Source organism: Nyctereutes procyonoides, unplaced genomic scaffold (genome assembly GCF_905146905.1).
Source record: "Nyctereutes procyonoides isolate TBG_1078 unplaced genomic scaffold, NYPRO_anot_genome, whole genome shotgun sequence".
In the NCBI taxonomy this organism is placed as follows: domain Eukaryota; kingdom Metazoa; phylum Chordata; class Mammalia; order Carnivora; family Canidae; genus Nyctereutes; species Nyctereutes procyonoides.
The window spans coordinates 29142439-29169830 of record NW_026575121.1 but is presented as its reverse complement, the minus strand read 5'-3'; the positions used below and the strand labels follow the sequence as shown (position 1 = coordinate 29169830).

Genomic DNA, 27392 nt, shown 5'->3' with positions numbered 1-27392 from the left:
GAGCCTCTGCCTTCAGCTCAGGGCGTGGACCTAGAGTCCCCACATCAGGCTCCCCTTGAGAAGCCTGCTTCTCCCTCTGCCTATGTCTCTGCCTCTCTCTCTCTCTCTTCGTCTCTCATGAATGAAACCTTAAAAAATACTACTTGTATATTTTTTCATTTTAATCTCTATTATATTAGAAACTTGAAATGTTGCATTTTAAAATCAGCAAGGGGGCAGCCCTGGTGGCGTGGCGGTTTGGCGCTGCCTGCAGCCTGGGGTGTGACCCTGGGGACCCGGGGTCAAGTCCCACATTGGGCTCTGTGCATGGAGCCTGCTTCTCCCTCTCCCTGTGTCTCTGCCTCTCTCTCTATGAATAAATAAATAAAATCTTTAAAAAAAAATCAGCAAGGAAAATATGAACTAGTTTATCTATGACAGGCTTAAAATAGATTCCTTTTAAAGCTTCTCAGGGCCCATTAGAGATGGTAAATAAATAAGAAGTCTTCTTATAGGGGGACAGTTTTATTGTAGTGTCAATATGTTTTCAGTGGTGAAAAATTTCAGAGAAAATAGTCAATAATACCAATGTAAATCTACATAATTTTGAAGAGTATAAATGTGAAATTTCATTCAATGATAAAAGAGTGTTTAGTAGGGAAAATATCTCATCTCACTAATGTCATCACTCAAATATATAGTATTTCACAACTTGTGCTGATTTTATATGCTTTGTTGAGGTGGAGTTGTTTGACTTGAGAGCATGCGTGAAATAAATGTTCATTTTAATCCTGTTTCCTTTCACCCTTCAACTAGATTTTATGACAACAGAGCGTTTTAGACCACTTGAGGCACTTCTGAATTATACAGTCAGACAAAAATAGGTATTGTAAAATTATCTCAGCCCTATGTTAGAAAGAAAAATCTGTTTCCTCTGTAGAAATTTTTAACTTCTGAAACTAACTGATTCTGTTCTCTGGCATTTGAAAAAGCTGTAAATCCATTCAATCACCAGACATTTATTAATCACCTTCTGTTTGCAAAGCTGTGCATTGGATTAGCAATCAGTTGCTATTCAATCCATTCATTTTCTATAACATTACTCTCATCACCTACTTATTTTGTGCTTCATTTTCCTAATTTTTAAAAAATGGCACTTTTATAATTCCTGCCATCCATATATTTATCAAGAGGATTAATAAATAAGGCCTGTATTTGGGATGTGGGCTGATGTAATAGCTACCTAAATTTTTGTCAAGACATCTTAAATATAATTTGACCCTGGTTAAAAAACAAAAAAGGCAACAGATAAGAGAATCAAATCTTTCAGGAAGACTATAGATGATCAAAGACATGAAGAGACTATTGTTTGCTATTCCTTTCCATTGTTTTTCCAATTTTTATTTTCCTAATTTCTAAACTTATCTCAATTATTTTCTCTCATTATTTCTTTGGGATTCTCTATGACATTTTCTATATTTTTAAAAAAATTTTTAAAGATTTATTTATTTATGATAGACCTGGAGAGAGAGAGAGAGAGAGAGAGAGAGAGAGAGAGAGGCAGACAGAGACACAGGAGGAGGGAGAAGCAGGCTCCATGCCGGGACCCTGACGTGGGACTCGATCCCGGGATTCCAGGATCGTGCCCTGGGCCAAAGGCAGGTGCTAAACTGCTGAGCCATCCAGGGATCCCATTTTCTCTATTTTTTAAGTTGAATTTTTAGTCATTTACTTTCATTCATTTTTTAAAAATTTTAACTTTATTGTTATTTATTTTAATAAATACATTTACTTGTATTTGACAAGTTTTGACATAAATTACTTTTATCATTTAATTCCATGTATCAAGAGGTACCTGGCCGGCTTAATCAGTTAAGAATCTGTCTTCCACTCATGTCATGATCGCAGGGTCCTGAGATTGAGCCCCATGTTGGACTCCTTGCTCAGGGGGAGTCTGCTTCTCCTTCTCCTTCTCCCTTTGCCTCTCCCCTTACCCATGCTCCTTCTCTCGCTCTTGCTCTCTCTCTCAAATAAATAAATAAATAAATAAATAAAATCTTAAAAAAAAGAATTCCATGTATTAACATTTTCTTTTATAATTTTTTAAAATCAGGATTATTAAATATTATGTTTTTACTCTTCAGATATGATTTTTAAATCTGTATTTTTAAAAAATTTACCATGAATAATAATCAGAAGACATGATCTATATGATTAGCGATTCTTTGCAATTTATGGGCTTCTTGTGTGACACAGAGCATTTTCAATTTTTGTTTCTTTCACAGGTACTCTGTGAAAAAATTTTGGGTTTTCTATTCATCAAATTTATAGATTGATTATACTTAGTTATCTTTTGGTGGGTTAGACTAATTTGCATTCATTATAGTTACTATTTTGAAGTTGCTTCAGCTATACTATTTTAAATTTTCCTTTTTTCTTTTAAATTTTCTATTTATCATACTTTAATTTGGTTTCCTTTTATTTTTCTTCTTGTTCCCTTTCCTTTGCCACTGGTTGGACAAATATTCTACTGGTTTGAAAGTCATAACATTATATTTTGGTTCTCTAGTAGTTACCTCTTATTTATTCTTTCTTCATCTCCCAAGTTGGGGAAAACTTTTTTTTAAAGTATCTAGAGCAGGACAAACTGACTCCAAGCACATACTCTAAATCTTTTTTGCCTTTGCCAGGTCCTTAGCTTCTGAGACCTCAAGGCTAAGAATGGACTCTTTTGTTATCTGTATTTTGCTGTGTCATCCTTCCCCTGGAGCAGAGAAGATGCAGTGCCCTGGCTGTCCTGGCTGAGGGAAGGTCAGAGGGAACAAAGGAACAATAGAGGAAAAACCCTATTATCATCTCAAAATTTTATTCAGTCATAAATGCTTGTGCTGTCTTTGTCAACTCTACTCAGATCTCCACTACCATTGTTGGGAGGCATCCTATAATTTTCCAGTACTGTATAAGTTAGCTGGTAGATATATTTAGTATGTTTATGAAATAGCTAATTAAATCATTTGGTGTATCAGCTCTATGTATTAAAACTCTCTTTTTTAAGCCTTTGGTTTCTTCAATTCTAATTTGCTATTTATTCAATTCATTCATTCATTCATTTATTTTTTAAATTTTATTTATTTATTTTTAAAGATTTTATTTATTTATTCATGAGATACGCAGAGAGAGAGGCAATGACATACACAGAGGGAGAAGCAGGCTCCTCCCAGAGAGCGGGATGCGGGATTCAATCCCATACCTGGGATCATGCCCCTGAGCCGAAGGCACCCACTCAACTGCTGAGCCACCCGTGAGTCCCTCGTTCAACATTTGTTAAGAACCTATTATATGTCAGCCACTTGGCTGAAGGAAAATATGGAACAGTAACAAAAAAATAACCCCTCTCTCAAAATGCCCTCTTGGTGGGGAGGAGGGGCACACAGATAAATCACCTGATAATTACAAAGAATGCATTAAGAGCTATAATAGTGGAATGCATTAAAAAAGAACAAAGAGGGGGGATCCCTGGGTGGCGCAGCGGTTTGGCGCCTGCCTTTGGCCCAGGGCGTGATCCTGGAGACCCGGGATCGAATCCCACGTCGGGCTCCCGGTGTATGGAGCCTGCTTCTCCCTCTGCCTGTGTCTCTGCCTCTCTCTCTCTCTGTGACTATCATAAATGAAAAAAAAAAAAAAAAAAAAAAAAAAAAAAAAAAAGAACAAAGAGGGGATCCCTGGGTGGCGCAGCGGTTTAGCGCCTGCATTTGGCCCAGGGCGCGATCCTGGAGACCCGGGATCGAATCCCACGTCGGGCTCCCGGTGCATGGAGCCTGCTTCTCCCTCTGCCTGTGTCTCTGCCTCTCTCTCTCTCTCTCTGTGATGACTATCATAAATAAATAAAAAATAAATAAAAAAAATAAAAAAGAACAAAGAGGAGAGGGCCACTAACTGGGGCGGTGAGAAACATCTTCACAGAAGAGGGACTGTTGAGTTGGGTCTTGAACAATAAATGGGTATTCAAGTCATGAAGGATTGGTGGCAGGAGAATTTCACCAGAGTTGGGGAGTGATAGGAAGAGCCATTGAGAGAGGAGGGTGCCTATGAAGCCTCATAGTGAGCGAGCACCTATGTGGTTGTGGATAGAGAGGTTATGTGGATGTGGGAGTAGGGGGGACAGGAGCCACAGATATAAGTCTAGCAAGATTTGTGTTTTGAGCTTCAGAAAATGTGTCATTTAGAGATTTTTAAGCAGGGAGAAAAAGTAGATACTGGGCGGTGGCACAGAATGAAGAGAAAAAGGGAGTCAGAGGGATAGAGCACAAAGTGCTTGGCAGCAAAGAAACTAAGAGATAGCTAACAAACCTTTCCAGGCTTAAGCCACCACACTAGCTCAGGCCCTTACATTTCTCATGTGGTATGAATTTTTCACTAGGATTTGACCAGATGTTATCACTTCTAATTAACCCTGACACCACTGATTTAGATTGGGATGTTAGAAGATAATTCTTTTTTGTTTAAAGTAAGAGTTCACTGTTAGGTATCATAGATGGTGGTACCTCCAAGGCTATTCAGGAGATATGTCTTGGAGATTATTGGAAATGTTTTTCTGAACATATTCTCCCCCTTTTTTTTGGGGGGGGGGGCGAGGTGGAGTTGAGAATGGAAGGGTTGAGGGTCAGAGGTTGATTTCCTGCTCCACCATTTAGTAAACATCATTGACTTGCATGTTCTTATAATTTTTACCAAACATTTAAAAATTGTGTCTTGTCCTCTTACCTTTTTAGAAATTCAGCGATCAAATATATAATGGACTGTGCATATAATTCTGTAGGGTCCTACAGGTGCCACAATGGTGGTAAGAACTTACTATCTGGTTCATGCATGTAATAAATCCAAATATATAAATGATAAGAAAACAAGTTATAGAAGATATATACTACAGTATAATAATTTTATTGGACAGGACAGAATAGATTAACGACAGTGTAGCAAACAACTCCATAATCTCCGTTGCTTAAGAGAACCAAAGCGTTTATTTTTCACTCTTAAGAAGTGTGCTGTGGGCCCAGGAGATTCTTGGGGTCCCCGTGTTGGCTCAGCATTCTCGGCTTTGATCAGGAGCAACCCCCATATGGACAGCTTTCCATGATGACCGCTGGAGGGGAATAGTGGGCTGCAGGAGAGACCACTGGCAATTAAATGCTTTTACTTAAGACCTGACCCAAGTTACTTCACTGCCAAAATAAGTCTAGAACCTTACCAGTAACTCTGGTTTCAGTCTACATTCCAAGAACTTTGCTTCTTGAAGACATGGGTCTATTTTGCACAAAGAAGTGGTAGAGTGGTTAAACCAAATGACTAAACCTAAACAATCAATAAGGTCTCTATCTTGGAACTTATATGCTTATTTATAGGAGAACCATCAGGATGCAGCCCAAAAATTCAGCACAGGAATAATGGCAACTGGTCATAGTTCTTTTACATAAAGAGGATAAAAAAAAAAAAATAGCTCAGGACTTTACCGGAAAGTGAGCATACCATTAAAAACGGTAGGAGACCTTTTGGGTTCTGGGTTTTCATTCTTCCTGTAAGTACTTTGGGGAAAACTGGGAACTTTCAGTGTGTTTTCCACTTATTTTGTTTACTTATGGAATTCTTCATCATAATCCAGTAGGAGCAAAAAGAACGAGGATCTGATTTGCTAAAGTGAAAAAAAGAATACTTCTCTTTCTGTTTTAAAGTTAGAATGAGGGGGAATCCCTGGGTGGCCCAGCGGTTTGGGCGCCTGCCTTCGGCCCAAGGCGTGATCCTGGAGACCTGGATCGGGCTCCCTGCATGGAGCCTGCTTCTCCCTCTGCCTGTGTCTCTGCCTCTCTCTCTGTCTCTCATGGAAAAAAAAAAAAAATTAGAATGATCAAATTATCCCTAAAACGTCTTCTCGGTTCTTCGGAAGTCTGTTTTTACTACAAGAATGGGAAGCCTCTACACTACGTCTGAACTGGGTAGGTCAAATGGATGAAATGGGATTCTTTTGGTGATTATTTGGAAATAAGATTCAGATACCGTGCAGACTTCAGAAAGCACCGAAACCACGCAAATACTGTTCCTAAAAAAAGAAATCCCAAAGCCCGCTGGAGAGGGGCCCCTCTGCAGGGGGCAGCAGAGGAGCGCCGGGGACCGAGAGGTCCGCGAGCCGCGAGAGGGGCCGCGCGGATCCGGGCAGCGCCCGCGCCCCGCGGGCCCCGTGCCCCAGGGGCGGGCCGGGGCAGAGGCCGGAGGAAGGGGCGGAGAGGCGACTTCGCGGAAAAGCTTCTACGGGCGACGCTGTGCGCCCGCCGGACGGGAGGCGGGGTGGCAGCCCGGGTAAAGTAGCAGCAGGCTGGAAGGAAGGAAGGAGCGAGGGAGGGGGACGGGGACAGTGGGGAGGAGGCGGCGCGGCGAGCCGGGCCGCGGCGGGGGGGGGGGGCGGTGTCGCCAGTCTCCAGGGGGACAGAACGCGCAGGCCCTCCCCGAGGACCGAGCGCGCCGAAGCCCGCGGCCCCGACCTTCCAGGTGACAGCCGGTCACCCGGGTAGGAGTCAGCTCCGCCCCGACTCACCCCGCCCGCCCACGGCCCATTCCCCGCCCCGCCCCCGCCGGCCTCCCCGCCTGCCCCGGCCGAGCGCGGCGGCCGCAGCGGCTCTGCAGCGCGGGAGCTGGCGGGGCCCGGGGCGCGGGCAGGGAGCGAGGGAGCGAGGGAGCCAGGGAGGGAGCGAGGGAGCCAGGGAGGGAGCGAGGGAGCCAGGGAGCGAGGCGGCGGCGCGGCCCGGGCGCTAGCCCCGCGGGGCAGGATGACGGCGTAGCCCGCCGTCCCGCGCCAGTCGGGCTGCGGGGCGCCCCGCGGGGGAGCCGCCCCGGGGGAAGTGCCGCATGGGGCAGGGCCGCTGAAGCGCCGAGGTGGTGCTCGGCCCGGCTCCCGCGGCGGGTCGGGGTCGGGGCCGGGGCCGGGGTCGCGCACGCCCACCGGCCGCCCCCGGGCCGGGGGAGGCGCGAGCTATGGAGCCCCCCAGCCGCGTGCAGGACGAGCCGTTCCCGCACCCTCTGGAGCCCGAGCCGGGCGCCCCCGCGCAGCCGGGCCCCGGGAAGCCGGGCGACAGGCGGTTCCGGCTGTGGTACGTGGGGGGGTCGTGCCTGGACCGCAGGACCACGCTGCCCATGCTGCCCTGGCTCATGGCTGAGATCCGCCGGCGCGGCCAGAAGCCCGAGGCGGGCGGGTGCGGGGCGCCGGCCGCCCGCGAGGTGCTCCTGGTGCTCAGCGCGCCCTTCCTGCGCTGCGTCCCCGCGCCGGGCGTCGGGGGCCGCGGGGGGCGCGGGGGCCGCGGGGGGCGCGGGGCCCGCGGCGGCGCAGCCCAGCCCGGCGGTGTTCATCTTCGAGCACAAGGCACAGCACATCTCGCGCTTCGTGCACAACAGCCACGACCTCACCTACTTCGCCTACCTGATCAAGGCGCAGCCCGACGACCCCGAGTCGCAGACGGCCTGCCACGTTTTCCGCGCCACAGACCCCAATCAGGCAAGACGGCGGGGGGCCGGGGGGCAGGGGCGGGGGAGGAGCCGCCGGGCTGGGGCGGAGGCTGGCCCCGCCGCGGTCCGGCTGCCGCGCGCCCTCCACGTGGCGCGCTCGAGCGTCCTCCGCTCCCGCGCCGACCCCCCGCGGGCGCCGACCCCCCGCGGGCGCCCGAGGGACGGAGCGGGGCGGGGAGCGGTGCGCGCGCCCCTGGGGACGCGGCGGGCGGGGGCGTGCCCGCGGAGGGAGCCGGCCTGGGCCCGGGGCTGGCGTCCTGCGGCCGAGGGGCGGGCCCGGGAGGGCTGGGACCCAGGGGGCTGCGCTCGCCCTCGCTCCCGCGCTGGGTCGCCCCCTGCGTCTTCCCCCTGCTGGAGCGCCGAGTCTCAGTTAGCAGCAGCCGCAGGGCTGGGGGCTTGTGAGGCTATTTGGGAGCGGGGTTTAGGGGAGAGTTAGTCGACGAGGATGTCAGATAGTCAAGACGGTAGGAATCTGCGTTCAGGTGTTGAGTGGAAGGAAAACTCTGTGTGTGTGTGTGTGTGTGTGTGTGTGTGTGTGCGGGCGCGCGCGGGCGCGGGCGCAGTTTTCTAAAGACTGGATGGAGACAGAATCAATACCAGCTTGGGCGATTCAAAAAAGCAGTGTCCTAAAAGCGGCCCAAATCTATTTTCTAATAGTTCTCCGATATTACAATATATCAGAAGCATCACATTTTTTTTTAAAGAAGCATTAAATTTGAGGTCGTCTGTTACCAAACTTTGCGTTTTTACTTCCTTGAAGAGAGGCACGCCCCTTTCTCTAATGGCAAGAGGACTCTGAAAACTTTGTGACAGTGATTGTGGCTTTGAAAACTGGTTTTATTTATTTTTATTTTTTTATTTTATTTATGATAGAGAGAGAGAAGGGCAGAGACACAGGCAGAGGGAGAAGCAGGCTCCATGCACCGGGAGCCCGACGTGGGATTCGATCCCGGGTCTCCAGGATCGCGCCCTGGGCCAAAGGCAGGCGCCAAACCACTGCGCCACCCAGGGATCCCCTGAAAACTGGTTTTAAAATAAAAGTGTAAAGAGTTTTTACTACGCCGTAAGCCCTCCCCACCCCCAAATGCGATCCTAAAAAATAGTTCTTTGATGTTTGCGAAGTACTTTAGATTCTTCACAAAAATAATACCGTCTAAATATACAGTCTCAGTTGCAAAATGTGGCAGTTCCTTTGGCAGCCGAGCAATTAATAATAGTCAAAGGAGAAAGATATAAAATGAGGCTTAAAAAAAAATTCGTTAGTGTCTGTAATTGAAAGACTGTCCAGTTTTTCACAAAAGGCCTGTAGCTGAATTGAAGAAAATCGTCTTAGATTTCATCAGTTATTTTATAAGCTAGTTTAATATCTTAACATCCAGAACTCCCAGTATGAAGAGAGCAATTTTAACTTCTATCACCGCTGTTAGATGTATGTTAAGATACCTTTTTAAAAATTATCTCAACATTCCAACTGTAATGGATATGAAATTCACTTTGTGAAGCTTGTTTTTAGCTTTCACCTCTGCTGAAATGGAAGTGCAGCATGTTCTTTTCATCTGAAAGTTATCACTATTTTTTTTTAAAGATTTTATTTATTTATTCATAGACACACACACAGAGAGGCAGAGACACAGGCAGAGGGAGAAGCAGGCTCCATGCAGGGACCCCGACGTGGGCCTCGATCCCGGGTCCCCAGGATCACACCCCAGGCTGCAGGCGGCGCCAAACCATTGCGCCACCCAGGCTACCCAGTTATCACTATTTCTATTGAGATTTTTTGGTTCTATCAGTAGGAAGATAAGAAATTGCATTTTTATGGGACTGTAAGGAATGTTTTATGATTTTGGGTAGTTTATGTTAAAGTTTATGTTATTGTCTTCAGATCTGATATGTGACACATCATTGCTGATTTCATTCAGGGTTAAAGTTTGTTTATGGGTCATGGCACTTTCTTGAATTCTTGACAGTGTCAGATACATTGTTAGGGGATCAATTAAAAATATGCCCCCTCTTTTTAAACCTTAATTATATATTTAGGTGTTTGAGACCGAGTATGATGTTATTTTACGAATAATAACATGCTTAAGCTCATTTCTCCCTTTTGATCCTGTAGGAACAGTGGCAACCATATGTCCTTTTGATAAAAGAGAAAAAACCCTAACTCTTCCTGTTCATTGCCATTTCCCAGTTGAGTCTTTGATCTAAAGATGTGGATTCCAGTTTACTCTGAACACAGAGAATCCCTGGTAGAGGATCCTTAATTTGAGAGGCCAGATGTTGTTCCATTAAGGATTATCTCCAGCCATATATCAGAGTTGCAAACTCAAATGCTTGGGATTTTGTTGAGAGAGGTTGAGGTTAAGTGAGGACCGAGGACCATGGAGTGTTGGTCATTTCTCCAGGGAGTTCTTCAGCGCCAATTGCAAATTGCATTAACAAGATACAAGCATGGTTTTGCCAGAGCTTCTGATTTCCCAAGAGTGGAAGTCTGGATTTTTATGTATGACTTCATGTTTTAAAGTATTAGCAAACATTTTAAACATTTAAGATTCCTGTCTGGACGAAACAAAACACATCTGAGGTTTGGCGTTCAGAGATTTAAGGGCTACCACTTTGTTTTTCATAAATATTTGTTGAATGGACAAGTGCAGTCATCAGACACTCTGTGCTTTTCGCCACTTTTCCATTTGAGCATCTGGATTCATTTGACATGGCCGTCATGGTAGGGAGAGTTAGGGCCGTTTTGGGGGAAGAATTTGTAAGTTATATTCTCAGAAGTGATAATTGTATAGCTGAAGTGTTAAAGGTATGGATTCCTCACGTTGTTACCATCTAGGGGTGTGAGTAGCCTATAGAAACCTATAGAGTAGGGTCTGGATGGTTCTTGGCACCTTTGAAATAAGAAGAGAAAAGACCTACTGTTTGCTTTACCCCTGAGTTCTAAATTTGAAGGAGAGAATTATTTAGTTGGACTTTAAGATCATTGTTAAAAGAGTCTCTGGTCACTGAATAAAGTATGGAAGGTAGCATAGAGCAGTAGGCCTGCAAACATCCGTGAATAAATTTGCCTCTGGTTTCTCTCTTATGCTTGTCCCTTTTCTGAAACAGGGCTTTCTGTAGGATGGCCATATAATTCATTGTTTAGCCTAGGGTGTTTTTTTTTTTTTTTTTAAGATTTATTTATTTGAGAGAGAGAGAAAGAGAGAATGAGTGAGGGGAGGGGCAGAGGGTAAGAGAGGGAATCTTAAGCAGCCTTCCATCTGAGCGGGGAGCTCAACTCAGGGCTGGATTCCACAACTCTGAGATCACCACCTGAGCCAAAATCAAGAGTCTGACACTTAACTGACTGAGCCACCTAGGTGCCCCTAATTTAGGGTGACTTTTACTGAGAACAGGGGCACAACTAATAGTTACACAGACATGACAAGTATAAACCTGGACTGCGTAGGTCAAACCAGGATATACAGTGACTTCAGCTAAATGGCAAGATTTGTGTTCATCCCCAGCCACTGAGATGGATATTATAGTTTCCATATATGAAATGATAAGGTTTTGCAGAATTATCTGCTCATATCTTTTGGGGGCTGGATTTACATGTGACCTCTGAGATGGGAGTGCTGTGCTAATAGCTTGGGACTGTTGTGGGGAGTTGCCATAGTAATGTGCCCTCTGGCTTCCCCACTCCTGGGTGGGGGGGGGGCGGTCAGAGTCAACCTAACCTTGTGGGTCTGAAGGAACACTCAGCCAGAATGGCCTAATGAAGAGCTATTTCTCCCAGGGGCAAGGAAGGGTGGGGATCAGGCGCAAACGAACCTGTTCCAGATCAAATATATACCTGTGCAGATTGTTTCCCATTTATTCAAGCCTGTGTCTGCACAGAAGGAATGTTAGCCTTAGCACATTTCAGCCGAACTTGCATATTTGAATTAGTAAAAGTACTTAACTGTACATAATTTAAAAAATCCCACTGGTATAAATTGAATTATAGGCTTAAAACTGGTTGAGGAACCAAGAATAGATCCTCTATCTAAGATCTAGGGTAGGTCACTGATATTCTTAGAATTTTGATCTTCATCTACTTTCAGGAAGAGACTATATAGCATTATCTCAATTTCCCAATTAAAAAGCAGAAATTATCTCATGTCTGTTTTACCTTATGAAAAAAAGTTGTTAGTGTTTATAAATATTGTTAGAGATTAAAGGTGTTAATTATCATTTGTATGAGACTCTGCATGAAAATTATATTTCAAGATTGTAGAATGAGCAATCATTTAAAAAACAAAAACATGATTGCTATCATTTTTGTTGATTTTGTTTATATATTTCTTGAAGCTTGCAAGAATGTAATTTCAAAGAGATTTTACAAATTGTGTTCTTAAAATCCTTTTTTTTTTTGGGATCCCTGGGTGGCGCAGCGGTTTGGCGCCTGCCTTTGGCCCAGGGCGCGATTCTGGAGACCTGGGATCGAATCCCACGTCGGGCTCCCGGTGCATGGAGCCTGCTTCTCCCTCTGCCTGTGTCTCTGCCTCTCTCTCTCTCTGTGTGACTATCATAAATAAATAAATATTTTAAAAAATCCCTTTTTTTTTAAGATTTTATTTATTTATTTATTTATTTATTTATTTATTTATTTATTTATTTATTTATTTATTTACAAAAGACAGAGAGAGAGGCAGAGACACAGGCAGGGGGAGAAGCAGGCTCCATGCAGGGAGCCCAACGTGGAACTCAATCCTGGGACTCCAGGATCATGCCCTGAGCCAATGGCAAGCACTAAATCACTGAGCCACCCAGGGATCCCCTGTTCTTAAAATTCTTAAGAATGAATTTGACATCAGGATATTTAAGCTCTGAGTTCTCTAAATTTTTAGTTTTTTCTCTCCTCTTAAACTAGTATTTTCTGAGCTTTTTTCAGATAACCAATTTTCAATTCTGTTGATAATTTTCAAAAGGTCATTCTCAGAAGTTCTTACCCACTGTTGATGGGGATATGCTAGTCAGAAAACTAGAGAAGTAGAAATCTGGAAGTTTTGTCATTTTTATCTCTGCTTTCTGAGTAGTATATGCCATTCTAGACAGGTAGATCTCTCTAACTTCCTGTTTGCTGTAGTCACTTTTGTGTTCTCTGCCTACCCCACCCCCCTGCATTCTCATTTGATTTGGAGGTTGATTTGTCTGGGCTCCACTCTGTGGTAGAATCTTGATATCTGGGGGAAAGGTAAAAAATGTGTGCCCAGAGCCTCCCAGTTGTGAGGGAGTGTTAGTTATAATGAAGATTGAAACTGTTCAGTATCTGGTTCTCAAACTTGAGTAGGCATCAGAATTACCTGTAAAGGCTTGTTAAAACACACAACAGACTTCTTCTCCCCCCCACTTTCTTTCCTTTTTTTTTTTTTTTAAGATTTTATTTATTTATTCATGAGAACACACACACACACACACACACAGAGAGAGAGAGAGAGAGAGAGAGAGAGAGAGAGAGAGAGAGAGAGAGGCAGAGGGAGAAGCAGGCTCCATGCAGGGAGCCCGATGTGGGACTCAATCCTGCGTCTCCAGGATCCTGCCCTGGGCTGGAGGCAGTGCTAAATGGCTGAGCCACCTGGGCTGCGGGAATAAATATTTTTTTCAGAGTATGTCCCAGTGTTAAATTATAAGATTTTGTAAAAATTAAAAATTTATATATTCATATCCAGAGAAATAACAGCATTTAGCATGTTTGATATACTGGCTGGTGAGAAAATCAGGCAAGGGTCTCTCAGGGGCTGGGGATTGAGCCCTGCACAGGGCTCTGTGCTCAGCATGGGGACTGCTTGGGATTCTGTCTCTCCCTCTTCCTCTGCCCCTCCCTCTGCTCACACTTTCTCTCAATCTAAAGAAATAAAATCTTAAAAAAAAAAAAAAATCAGGCTAAAAGAAATAGTTGACAATTTGGGGAATAAGATGATGGCCACTCTGAATAATTATTGCAAACAATGTTTGCTCATTTTTTTTTTCAGTCCCAGGTATTTGTTTTGTTAAAATCATCTAGATGGCTGTTTTATTTATTTGAGAGAGAAAGTGAGCACACATAAGCAGGGGAAAGACAGAAGGACAAGCAGACTCCCCACTGAGCAGGAAGCCCTATACAGGGCTTGATCCCAGCACCCTGGGATCATGACCTGAGCCAAAGGCAGACACTTACCCAGCTAAGCCACTCAGGCTATTTCATTTCATTTAGGCTATGTTGGCATGTCTGAACCAAGATGATATGTAGCTACTTAGATGTAGCCCCTTGTAAATTGAGGGACAGATCAGTTATAATTTAATTTAGTAGTATATTCGGAATTACTGAGCAGGAAATACGGTCAACATGACATATTAATAACTCGTGGAAGCATCAACTAAGGAAGGATGTCAATGGCTTGTTAATTTTAAGGTTATAATGTGATACTATACACCATAGTATGTCTATCTGAGTAGCTTTTCCATGCATTTCCTTCAAAGCAAATGTTTATTGAACTTTTGCTGGGTGATGGTACTGCCGTTAGTGCTTTTCGTAGGTTATCACATTTTATCTTTATAGTAACTGTGCCAAGTATGTACCAGTATTCCTCCTGTTTTATAGATGAGAAAACCGAGGTATAGAAAGGTTACATTGTTACCCTAAGGACACACTATTTGTAATAGTAGAAGCAGTTTCCAGTCCAGGCAGACAGATTCTAAAGTCTGTTTTTTGGGGCACCTGGGTGGCTCAGTTGGTTAAGCTTCTGCCTTTCGGCTCAAGTCATGATCCCGGGCTCCAGGGATTGAGCCTCACATCGAGCTCCCTGCTCTACAGGGAGCCTGCTTCTCCTTCTTCATGCCTCTCCTCTAGCTTGTGCTCGCTCTCTCTCTCTGTCAAATAAAATCTTTTAAGAAAAAAAATAAAGCTTGTTTTCTTGTCTTTTGTAGAATGCAGTTGTTGAAAAATGAGCTTTTAGCTGTTAGTGTTATAAACTTTTCTATGATCAATTTTCCCCCTCTTTTTTTTAATATAGTAGTGTTATTTTGTTTTCCAGCTTTATTGAAGTATAATTTAAAAATAAAAATATATATTTAAAGGGACAGTGTGATGTTTCAACATATATGTCAAATGAAATGATTACCACAATCAAGCTGATTAGTGTATCCATCACCTCATGTGGCTATCTTTTGCATGTGTGTGGTGAGAAAAATTTAAAATCTACTTTTAGCAAATTTCAGGTATATAATGTAATATTATGAACTATAGTCGGTACATTTAGACCTTCAGAACTTATTCATCCTGCATAACTGAAAGTTCATACCCTTGACCAACATCTTTCCATTTCTGCCATCCCCCAGCCTCTGGCAACCACTATTCTACTCTCTGCATTTATGAGTTTGACTTTTTAGGTTCCATATGTGAGATCATGCAGTATTTGTCTACTTTTCCCCCACTTTTATATTAAAAATATCCACAGTTAAATATGCTTGTTAAATTTATAAAATAATAATTAATGCTCAGTGCCTGCTTGGTTATAGTTATGCTAATATGTTTTTTTGTTTTAATGGGAAGTAAAAGGTGTACATGATTTGTTAGGCTAGAGAAGTTGAACTCTGATATATCTTTTTTTTTTTTTTAAGATTTTATTTGAGAGAGAGAGCATGCCAGAGAGAGAGCACGAGCAGAAGGGAGGAGCAGAGGCAGCAGCAGACTCCCCGCTAAGCAGGGAGCCCCATGTGTGGCTTGATCTCAGGACCCTGGGATCATCACCTGAGCCAAAGGCAGATGCTTAACCTACTGAGCCACCCAGGTGCCCAGAACTGGTATATCTTTTACGTAGTGTCCTTAGGAAAGTAGGGAAGTAAACTGTGGCAGCCTCTTTGTAACTTCTGTAAGTACAGTTTAGAATAAAAATTTAGAATAAGTTTAGAAAATAATATAGTTGTTAAGATATGTATTTAAAAACAGGTACAACTACACATTTGAATATATTTTATAGAATCGTAAAGTATATAAACATGCTAAAGTATAAGAAGTTATAAAATATGAACTATTAAACTGTATTTATTATAATATGAAAGTATTCAATTATGTAGTATAAAGTATAAAATTATAAGATATAGAAATAATGCACTTACATCATTATAAAACGTTGTGCTATCATAATTACCTTAGGTTAAAGAGAAAAGAATACATAGATTTAAAAAAAAGATTTTATTTATTTATTTATTTGAGAGAGAGAGGAGGAAAGAGAGAGGCAGGGAAGGGCAGAGGGAGAAGTGGTACTGAGCAGGGAGCCGGACTCCAGGATCCAGGGTGATTCCTCTGATCTAAAGGCAGATGCTTAATGGACTGAGCCAACCAGGCACCCCAAGAATATGTAAAATTTAAAGTCAAATAAAGCCTAGTGACTTGATGGGCAAATGTATGATTTTTCAGGAGTTCCAGTAGGGAAAAGTGGTTTAGAAAAAAATCACAAAGTCCATAGTAACACTGGCATGCTAACCCTGTGCTGTGCCATAGTCCTGTTGTTTTGAAAAATAACATCTTTTATCACATTGAATTTAGGTTGTTAATATACATGTTACTGATTTTATACTTGTGTATGTGGGTATTTTGTAAATTGATTTTGGCTTCAGAGTTGTTTAAAAACTAGAGCTATAAGCATATGAAATTTTTATCTAGGTTTTTGTTAACATATTTAAATAAACTAACAATGAAATAATAATGTAAGTCACAAGTTACCTTTGAAAAGATACTGAACAACCCATAAGTTTGGAAAACTCTGGGTTTAAATTTTCAGGTGTTATTTAATGTATCTCTGATAATCTATAATCATGATAGAAAGTGAAAAAAATGTGGGATTAAAATTTTGGCCAGTTTAATTTCAGATCATCTTAACATGGGTTTCTGCAGCCCCACCAAAAGGATATGGGAGTTACTCTTTTTTAAGTTACTGATCCCTTCCAAGTTTTATATCTTGTTAAGAGGTTGGTTTGGAAAGAGGATCTCCAAGTAATGGGATTTTCCCGGCTAAATATAGTAGCCTAAATTTGCTGCTCCAGTTCTTTTGCTTTGTGGCTTCCCTTAATAGTGCAATAGTTTCCACTCTGAAACTGTTGTGAGTTTTTACATGAATTTCTAAAATTCTCCCAGTTAGAACCATGGGACTTTTTACTATCAATATTAAATAACTTTTGAGGAGTTTATCAATTTTAGTTTCTAAGTCAAACTGTACTTCCAGTTTAACAAAATCAGGCATTCTTTTGCATCTCACCGTTGTATCCTCATAAACATTTTCAGTAGTAGGTTATACAATTTGGACAAATACATTTATGACCTAGGGCTTTTACAAACCAAGAAGCAAATTTGTTTTCAGGCCCTAGATGGCTCCTAACTTTTTCAATTAACCTCTTGCCCTGGTTTCAGGCACTTCATTCTCATTAGCTGGGCAGCCTGGGAGATTTTCCTGAGTTTACCTAATATTATGCTGATGGCCTTCCTGCTTGGTTTTCTAAATATTTCTTCCCATTAGGTCTCCAGTAGCATGCTCTGTGCCTGTTGGGATACCTCATTACTCAGTGCTGGACTTCCTTGATCCTGCTGTTCACTCTGAAGATGAGCCAGTGCCTGTTGCCTAGCTCTTTAAATATTATGCACTGTCTGCTTAATTGAATTGTTTTCTGGTTCTGGAAGCTAGTCTTGCCTCTTCTGTATTTAATCCTTGCCATTTCCTGTTGGCTTCTTCCTAAGCTATTAACGATTATGTATTGATTTTATTTTAGTTTTCATATGGAATTTTGCAAAGGCCTGATGACATGGGCATAGCCTAGTTGTAATAGTGGGGATGATCCCTCTATGTTCATCCATAATTCTTTTTTTTTTTTTAAGTTTATTATTTTTTTTTAGTAATCGACACCTAATGTGGGGCTCGCACTCACAACCCTGATATCAAGAGTCCCATGCTCTACCAACTGAGCCAGCCAGGCACCACTCATCTGCAATTCTTTTTATTTATTTTGAGGCATTTTCAATAGGCAGATCTCTGGTTTCTAATACCAGTATTAAAAGCAATATGAAAATGGATATTATATGCTATTTTTTTGACATCGCCCTTTATATTTTAACTTCCCCATTGATTCTAAAACTTTTCCAGAGGTCAGATTATTTGGTTGAAATAATAAATGGCATTTGATAAATTTGCTTATTCTGTGTTCATGTAAGTACAGTTGTGTTAGTTGTAAGGATAGAGACTAGAATATTTGCAACAGAGAATAATATGCTTTTAGGGATCTGGGAGTTAATTGGCATTATACCTTTGTTTCTCATAGAAGTCAGATTGGGGATATATATTTGAAATTGTATTATTTACTTTGACAAGAAGATTGTGAACAAGACTAAATAAAATCTGTCTTAATTAATATATAAGAAAATATTGGAGTTCTTCAGAATAAAGAGCCTAAAAAATAATTTTTAATTTCTCAAGTATACTTACCTAAGTCCACCTTATATTTTTAACAGTTTGTTTTCTTTCTTTTTCTTGATCTACCATAATTATCCAGCATTTGGTTATATCTTTGGGAATTATATTCTAAACTTCTAGAAGCTAAGTTAGTAACAGTAATACTAGTAATAATAATAATAGCTCTAACCGCTCTGTATTTATTTTCTTGATCATGGGGGTCTCAAACTTTAAGCATGTATCACCTGGGAGGTTTGTGATGATAACCGATTGCTGGACCCCACCCCTAGAGTTTCTGATTTGGTATAAGTCTTGGGTGAGGTCCAGAATTTGTGTTTGTGACAAGTTCCAGGTGCTGCTGATACTGTTGGTCCAGGATTACCCTTGACAACTACTGCTCTAGACCAGGGGTTGGCAAACTATGGCCTTTATTTTTGAAATACAGTTTTATTTTAACACAGCTGCACTCATTTATTTATGTATTGTCTGTGGCTGCTTTCATGCTACAATGGCAGGATTGAGTACTTTGGACAGATACTCCATGGCCACCAAGCTTAAGATCTTTATTATTTGGCCCTTTGCAAAGTTTGCGGACTTCTGCTCTAGACAATACTTTTGAAATAGTTTTTTTTTTTTTTTGTCTCCGTTTTATAGGTGAGAAAACAAAATCTGTAATTTTCCTAAGGACACAAGCTAGCAAGCAGCAGATCTGGGATTCAAACCCATTTAGCATTTTCTAAATTGTAAATTTTTTTGATGGGCCCTACATTTATTGAGATAGCCAACTCTTTTCTCTGAACTCCAGCTTTTTTCAGTTTCTAAAGGCTTACTTGACTATGTAGTTGCTGATGCTGGTAAGCCAAGGGTTTATATGTGAGTCCTACTTTTCACTATCCAGTTGCAGTTCTGGAGGAACATTGTGTTGATTCAGCCTCCAAAACTTAGTTTTAACATGTCACATCTCTCCACCACTAAGGCCACCATACATGTAACCACTGTGATGTCTTGCTGGGACTGTTCTCTCAGCTGTTTTCCCTGCTCAGCTCTTGCCCTCTTGTCTGACACTTCTTCATGGAGCCTCGGGAGTGGTGCTTGTGAAACACAAACCAGATGAGGTTTCCTTTGCGCTCAGAATAATACATAAATTTCATTTCTTTTTTTTTTTTTTTAGATTTTATTTATTTATTCATGAGAGAGAGAGAGAGAGAGAGAGAGAGAGGAGAGAGAGAGGCAGAGACATAGGCAGATGCGGGACTCAATCCCGGGACCCCAGGATCGCGCCCTGAGCCGAAGGCAGATTTTAAGCACTGAGCCACCCAGGTGCTCACGTATATTTCATTTCGATCAGTCTTTCCAGCTTAGATTACTGCCCACCAGCTCCTGCTATACAGTTGAACTGTCCTTAAAGAAGCCTACTTCCTGGGATCCCTGGGTGGCGCAGCGGTTTGGCGCCTGCCATTGGCCCGGGGCTCAATCCTGGAGACCCAGGATCGAGTCCCGCGTCGGGCTCCCTGCATGGAGCCTGCTTCTCGCTCTGCCTGTGTCTCTGCCTCTCCGTCTCTCTCTGTGTGTGACTATCATGAATAAATAAAATTAAAAAAAAAAAAAAAAGAAGCCTACTTCCTGAGTCAGTTCAAAGCCTTTGCCTGTATGGTCCCCATTTTTCTAGATTAGCATTTTTTTTTTTCTTTTCAGATCTCAGTTCTTTGCCTAAGTCACAAATGTCCTTTACTCAGATTGGCCTCCAGTGACTGTCTAAAGTAGATAGGTACCCCAGTTTTTCACTTCTCTCTCAACCATTTATTTGTTTTCCTTTTGACACTAACATATTTAAAATTATTATTATTTTTAAAGGAAGCTCCACGCCCAATGTGGGCTTGAACTCATGACCCTGAGATCAAGAGTCGCACACTCTACCCCCTGAGCCTAGTAGGTGCCCCTAAGATTAATTTTTAAAAACACTTTCTGTGGGTACGTCATCATCTAAAATGTAAGCTTCTGGGATCCCTGGGTGGCGCAGCGGTTTGGCGCCTGCCTTTGGCCCAGGGCGCGATCCTGGAGACCCGAGATCGAATCCCACGTCGGGCTCCCGGTGCATGGAGCCTGCTTCTCCCTCTGCCTCTGTCTCTGCGCCTCTCTCTCTCTCTCTCTCTCTGTGACTATCATAAATAAATAAATTTATAAAAAAAAAATAAAATAAAATGTAAGCTTCTTAGGGAGAGAGCTCTTCTTGTCTGCTCATGCTGTATGCCTGGGACCTAGTTCTGTAGTAGAGATTCATTCTGACAGATTGAAATTAAGAATCAGTACCTGCCCTCCAGGAATTTTTTTATAAATTTACTTTTTATTGGTGTTCAATTTGCCAACATATAGAATAACACCCAGTGCTCATCTCATCCAGTGCCCCCTTCAGTGCCTGCCACTCAGTCACCCCCACCCACCACCCACCTCCCCTTCCACCACCCCTAGTTCATTTCCCAGAGTTGGGAGTCTCTCATGTTCTGTCTCCCTTTCTGATATTTTCCACTCATTTTTCTCCTTTCCCCTTTATTCCCCTTCACTATTTTTTATATTTATAAAAAAAAAAAAAAAAGAATCAGTACCTGCCCTCCAGGAATTTAAATCTACTCCCAAGAGTTTAAAGTCTGTTTGCAGAGATGTGTGTGTATATGTTCTCATATTTGTTACCTTTAATTGTTAACTTTACCAAGGGTTAATTGTATCATTTGCCGTTTTATTTTTTGTTTGAATGTCTATATTTTAGAGACATCATACTGCTTATAATATTAAGTTGCATTATAATGAAGGCATTTTTAAAAAAAACATAAGTAAATTGTGTCACTTTAGTTTAATTTCTAGACTAGTTTAAGATGGACTGTTTTTTCCCCATCAAACCACGGGAAGTATACTGAAGCTGCCAACATGAGAACAAGTGTCTCCATGGTCTTTTCATTGCACATGAGTCAAGCATTTGGGCATCTGGAAGATGATCAGCAAGAGTGGTATTATGAATATATGCTTGCAATAATTGGATTATTCTTCAGTTTCAGTACGGTTCAGTTATTTAAGCTTCTCAATGGAAGTATGATCTCATTTGGAAAACTATTTAATTACACAATGCTTTGGATGGCTTCTGTAAGTTTTTACTCCCAAACCTAAATTTTTTTTTTTTTAAATTTTTATTTATTTATGATAGTCACAGAGAGAGAGAGAGAGAGAGGCAGAGACACAGGCAGAGGGAGAAGCAGGCTCCATGCACCGGGAGCCCGACGTGGGACTCGATCCGGGGTCTCCAGGATCGTGCCCTGGGCCAAAGGCAGGCGTCAAACTGCTGCGCCACCCAGGGATCCCCCAAACCTAAATTAACCAATTCTTAAGGCCCTGGTTTTTAAGCCTTATCCTAGAAAGGGCAGGGAAGGCCTAACAGGTATTCAAAACTTTTAATCAAAAAGGGAAAGATAGGGCTGGAAAGGAGATCACCAGGGTGTGGCCAGGGGTGAGAAAGGACAAAACCATGACCCATGTTTATAATAAACTATTGACCGATAATAAAATGTAGGATTATATTCTGGATTTCTTTATTTGCTTAAAGAGCGTGCCCTTGTGACAGAGTAATTATGTCCTTGTATTCATTTTATGTAATGTTTCTAATAAGAACAATTAGCTAGATTGATGATAGTTTTCAGTGACCATTTGGTATGAGCCAGACTACCAGTAGGATGGTATCCATGTTCTGCAGTGTTCCTGTAGGTTCCACTTTAAAGAAAACAGCAGAAGGAAAAATGGCTGTATTTTTCCAAGAAAAAGTAAAAAGTGCCACAGTCATTTGCTTTTATAAATATAGGCACTCTGCCTCTTCCTCAGAAGGGGTATTTCCTCCTTACTCCTTCATTACCTTTAGGTATGTCTTTGAGCATTACTTACCTCCAGATTTTTTTCAACTTTTGGTGCCTTGCATGGGGTAGGAGATTCCATTTTGCTCCTTTGGTGAGGCAGTGTGTTTTCTAAAAGAGTTTCTCAAGAGTTTGTCCTTGTCCTTTATTAATGCTTAAATTGATCTTTAAAACCTGCTTTCCAGAGCATCTTAGTGGTTGAGTGTCTGCGTTCATCTCAGGGCACGATCCTGGGTCCAACGATGAGTCCCACATCAGGCTCCCTGCAGGGAGCCTGCTTCTCCTTCTGCCTCTCTATGTCTCATGAATAAATAAATTAAATCTTAAAAAAATAAAAAGAAACCTGCTTTCCATTAGTATGCCCATTTGAAGACGTAGACATTGCTAATTGTACATTATTTGAAACAGTAAATATAGCTGCTTATTAAGGCAAAAGATATACATAGTTTCCTAACATGTTTGCCCATTTATGGAGGTGGTTTTCTTTTCTCTTGAATTGGAGAACAAACTGGCAAGTCACTTCTGTAGAGGGAGAAACTATGTTGTACATGCTGGGAATGGGAATGGGTATTTGTTAGTACTGGATTTGAGTCATAATACATTACCCCATTTACCTAGGAACCAGTCAGGTTGACAGCTTTTGTGTGCATGTGATTATACCAATTAATAGTTTCTCTGGAAACCTTGTTTGCTGTGATTTTGCTATGATTCCTCTTGGGAGAGCAGAATTAATTCTGGACTTTGATGGTGGGAACTGACATATGTATGCCCTGTAATTTTTTTCTTAGCTGCTTACATTTTCCAGATGATTCATATTTAAAAGTCATGCTGCCACCATGAAAGAGAATTAACAGCAACACTTTATGTATACTTAGATTGCCATGAATCAAGTGGAGACTTTAAACCTATGAGTTTACTAAAAATTGTTGATTTAAAAAAATGTTTGTTAAATTTCCTCAGTACCTGATACTGCAAAGGGCTTTGTACATATTTTCAGTTTTTTTTTTATAGACTTACTTATTTATTCATGAGAGACAGAGAGAGAGAGAGGCAGAGACATAGGCAGAGGGAGAAGCAGGTCCCCTGCAGGGAACCCGATGCAGGACGCGATCCCGGAACCTGGGATCACGACTTGAGCTGAGGCAGCTGCTCAATTGCTGAGCCACCCAGGTGTCCCATATTTTCAGTTTTGAGTCTTATTTGCAGTGAACAAAATGTTTATTTGTCTACTGCAATTAGGGTAATTGCAGGAAAATCCCATTCTTCTATCATTCTCTCTTTTGAACATGTTCATGTATAATCTGTCTCAAAAGAAGTGACTGACTCCTGCTTGAATTTTCATTTGCAAAGGAGAAAAGACCATTTATTATTGACTATGCAGGTGTGACCAAATGGAACAGAGATAACAGGCCTTCAGCTACAGAAGCCAGACCTGACACAGGAAGTTGAAGCTCTAGATCCCACTCTTCCATAAGTAATCATATAATATGAGCAATGTTAATATGGATCTTGGTTTTTCTAGTTGTTCCTTTGCTCATCCATTCATTCATGCATTCACTCATTCTTTCAACTGTCTATTCATTTGTTCAGTTATTAGGTGCATTGAATGTTTCCTGTGTGCCTGGTATTACAGATATGGAGTGGTTTGTTAAACGGATGCATTCCCTGCTTCATGGATCTTATAGTTTTGTGGAGAATTGAGGCAGAACTAAGTAAAAAGAACTGTGTAATGTAATTGCTAAATGCCTGGGTTCTATAGTCTGATTGCTGGGACCCAAGGCTCCACTGTGAGTGGGCTCCATAGTCCTGGGCAAGTTCTCACACCTCTCTGTACCTTGAACTCCTCATCTGTAATACGAGAATGATAGCGTTGTGGTAAGGATGAAGTGAATCCATTCAAAGCATTTAGAACAGCGTCATGTACTAACTACTGTGTAAATGTTATCTACATATCCACAAGTATCCAATATCAAATTGTAAAGAATGCTGTGAAGTAAAGAAATATGGTGCTGTTGAGAGAATAAGAGGAGAAAACTTACTCTAGATTGGGTCATGTAGTAGGTAGATTCTCTAGCTCTCTTAATAACATCTTATGTTTTTCTAGCTCTCTCTCCTTCTGCCAGTCAGTCCAAGTGCTACATACAGGAAAGCTGGCCCCAGCACCAGCCCCAATGTTGGAAATGCCATTGATTTGTCCAGAAATCCAGGCCCAAGCCAGTTGATGAGTTTGTACATGGAGCTCCAGTGGTCCCAGGGAATGTATCAGTTTGTGCCAATGCAAGAGGAAAGAAATTTGCTTGGGGCTCCTAAGAAAGTTTTCTCTTTGGCTGTTGTGTATAGATTTAAAACCTGAAACTGGGCAGCCCTAGTGGCACAGTGGTTTAGTGCTGCCTGCAGCCCGGGGTGTGATCCTGGAGACCTGGGATCGAGTCCCATGTCGGGCTCCCTGCATGGAGCTGCTTATCCCTCTGCCTGTGTCTCTGCCTCTGTCTCTGTCTCTATCTCTATGAATAAATAAATAAAAATCTTTAAAAAATTCTATCCCCCCCCCCCAAAAAAAAAAAACATTTGAAACTGTTACGTTATTTCACCATGAGAGTGATGATGAAAATGAGCTGGGTAGTCTGTAGAGGACTGGAAAACTGCATCTGAACTCTGATAGGAACAAGCCTGATTAGCACCTGCCTGCAGACTTTTTCAGTTTATGTGAGTTGAGTTGGGCTTTTTGCTACATATAGCCAAAAGCAAGAGATGAGTCAGGGAAGGCCCCTTGTGGACATTACAATTAAGGATGATTACCAAGTTTGCTGACTTACTTTCTTTCTTTCTTTCTTTCTTTCTTTCTTTCTTTCTTTCTTTCTTTCTTTCTTCTTTCTTTTCTTTCGTTCTTTCATTCTTTCTTTCTTTATGAGTGGGTTTGATACCATTTATAGATGTGAGGAAAGCTGGTAGGAGGAGTGGAGAAGAAATAGGTTTCAGGAGTAAAATCAAGAGTGCTCATTTGTAAAATGAGAGGGCTAGATCTCAGCAGTGATTTGCACACTTTTTCTGACTAAAGATACCTGAGAGAAATGACATCCTTCCATCAGTAATTATGATTTCCAAAGCATTGCTAACCATTTTCACCAACATCGGGGCCAGTGAAACTAGACTCAGCAGGAGTGGGGAGGGTGCTACTTCAGTGTTTTTCAACCTGATTGGACATAAGAATGTCCTGCAGAGCTTAAGAGAAGTATACATGTCTACCAGATTCTTGGGCCTTTCCCTAGATATGTTGAATCAGAATCTCTAGGGTGAGATGTAGGGATCTGTTTAAGAACCGGTAACCAGGTTGTACCCAGCTTGGCACTTGCATGTAGCTAATTTGGGAAACCACTGCTATCAGGGATGCTGGGCCCCTTCCCCTGCCAGGCTTTTGATTACAATTCCAGGAACCAATGTCAGTTAACTTAAGCTCAGGACACAGCACAGTGTTGTTAAAACTCCTCAGCTGCCATCATGACACTACCTCTGGTCACACTGTTACATGTTTTCTTTCTACAGTGATAGTCACACACTGTCCGTGATTGAAGGCGTATTGGCAATATTGAGAGTGTCTTAATAGTTTACACAATATTTACGTGTTTAATAGTTATTAGAATATTTGTTACTTGAACAGCTGTTAAAATTTCACTTTACATATCAGTAGCTGGGTAAGTTCCATAAGAAATCGGGTGGTAGACCAGCCTCTAGTCATAGATCATGTTCTAGAGTCGTTGCATGGACATTACTACCCCTGCTCTGTCAAAGCTAGATAATAGTAGTAGACATCTGTTGTCAGATAGTGAGAGGGGTCTTGAAGAAGAAATGGGTCAAGGACACACTGTAGCATAATTAGGAGCAGTGTTAAAAGCAATGGGGAAGTGAGATGTCTGGGATTGGGTGAGCCAAGGAGGAACTGGCTCCAAGTCTGAGACAGGGCCCCCAAATAATGAGATGCTCAGCAGGAAGCAATTGCTCTAATTAATATAATTAAGGCTTTATTTATGGTCATTTGTGGTTGCATTGGCAGCCAGGCAATTGGCCCTAGGTGGTAATGATGCTCTCAGCTTTGGAAAATGATGCTTCAGGCATTTTGAGGGAAATTTAGTTTTGCTTCATCTCATGTTCCCCCTCCCCTAATCTCTGCCTTCATAGCTTTATGAGTGGGGGATGGAAAACATTTAGTCCTGGAAGGAGGCAACCTATTAACTCTTCTACTTAGTAAGAGAGAGGTTTCGGATTTGACATCCCCAGAAATAAAGCAAGGTTAAATACAGTTCTTCTCTTTGCTTAACTTATTTTTGAGGTAATACATACTTGGGTAGTTATCTTAGGTATCATATTATGCTTTAGAACACTGGCCACATTTGCATTTGTTCCTTTGATTCAGTTTGCTGTCCATAATTGAAGTGGATTTTATATTTAAAAATTAGTTCATCTGAGAAAAAATATAATGGTGTCAGTGTAGGATTTGTAGAGGATGATTTTTGGTTAAGTGTTATACTGTGGAAGCCATGACTATCTTGCAGTTGTCAGAGTATTTGAATTTCCTTGGTACCATCATTGTTATCAGCTCCACCATGGCCATTAACAAATATTGGTTGAGGTCAGTCAAGTGTAAGATTAGCAAGTTAGCAGCTGGGGAGAAAGAGGTTTAAGTCATTTCTACAGAAACAGGTAAATAGTAGGAGTTGCATGTGCTTGCATTAATTATGAGGGGAGGCTGTTGGCTGGGCATTTGTGCGGCGCTTCATATTCCCTGACATGACATGTGCACTTCATGTCCAGGAATGTGGAAGCTTTGGGGCCTGGTGCTAGAATTTAAAGAAAAATGACATAATTAACACTTAAGGGTTTTTTTTTTTTTTTTTTGGTAGGTTTTTGTTCCTTAATGAAGCGTCACTCTTAATCTGTTGACTTTTAAAAATCAATACATCCACTTGTATGTAGGAGATAAAGAACTTAGTGATTTTACCATTTTAATGGTTTTCCTGTCATTCTAAAATTTCTATGAAGAACTTAGCATTTATGGATTTAGCCAAGTTAATTAAGGAAAAAAAAAGACTTCATGGTGATTTCTGAATTGCTCAGAAAGGTGATGCCACTTTGAAAGAACATCTTGGTAGAGCTGTCAGCTTATACCACCTAGTAATTTTGGAAGCTATAGTATTAAAGAAATGTATAGCTCCATTATATATGGAAATAGGAGCTTGAGAGCTTATGGTAATTGAAATCCACAGTCCTTCACTTGGAGCCCTTTCTGGAGTATGGTAAAAAACAGTCTTTAAATCTTTCTTCTTTTAAGCCATTACTCAAATTTCTTTATGCCATTATGTATTGTAGATTCTATGAAGCATGAAAATAAGTTTTAAAAAAGTGGTAAACTGGGCGCCTGGGTGGCTCAGTGGTTGAGCATCTGCCTTCAGCTCAGGTCATGATTCTGGGGACCTGGGATCAAGTCCTGCATTGGGTTTCCCCCAGGGAGCCTGCTCCTCCCTCTGCC

General features: G+C 41.8%; 2 protein-coding genes across 2 annotated transcripts in view; one reads left to right on the top strand and one right to left on the bottom strand.

The window, feature by feature from the left end:
* Positions 1-7496, bottom strand: part of UCHL3 (ubiquitin C-terminal hydrolase L3) — a 108939-nt gene extending 101443 nt beyond the window's left edge. The window contains exon 1 of the mRNA XM_055336021.1: positions 7445-7496. The gene's annotated coding sequence lies outside the window, so the exon portion shown is untranslated. The remainder of the gene's footprint in view (positions 1-7444) is intronic.
* TBC1D4 (TBC1 domain family member 4) overlaps positions 6925-27392 on the top strand; it is a 175579-nt gene continuing 155111 nt past the window's right edge. Inside the window, 2 exon segments of the mRNA XM_055336019.1 lie at positions 6925-7311; positions 7313-7519. Of these exon segments, the coding sequence (XP_055191994.1) occupies positions 7003-7311; positions 7313-7519 (516 nt within the window). The 5' untranslated portion in view covers positions 6925-7002.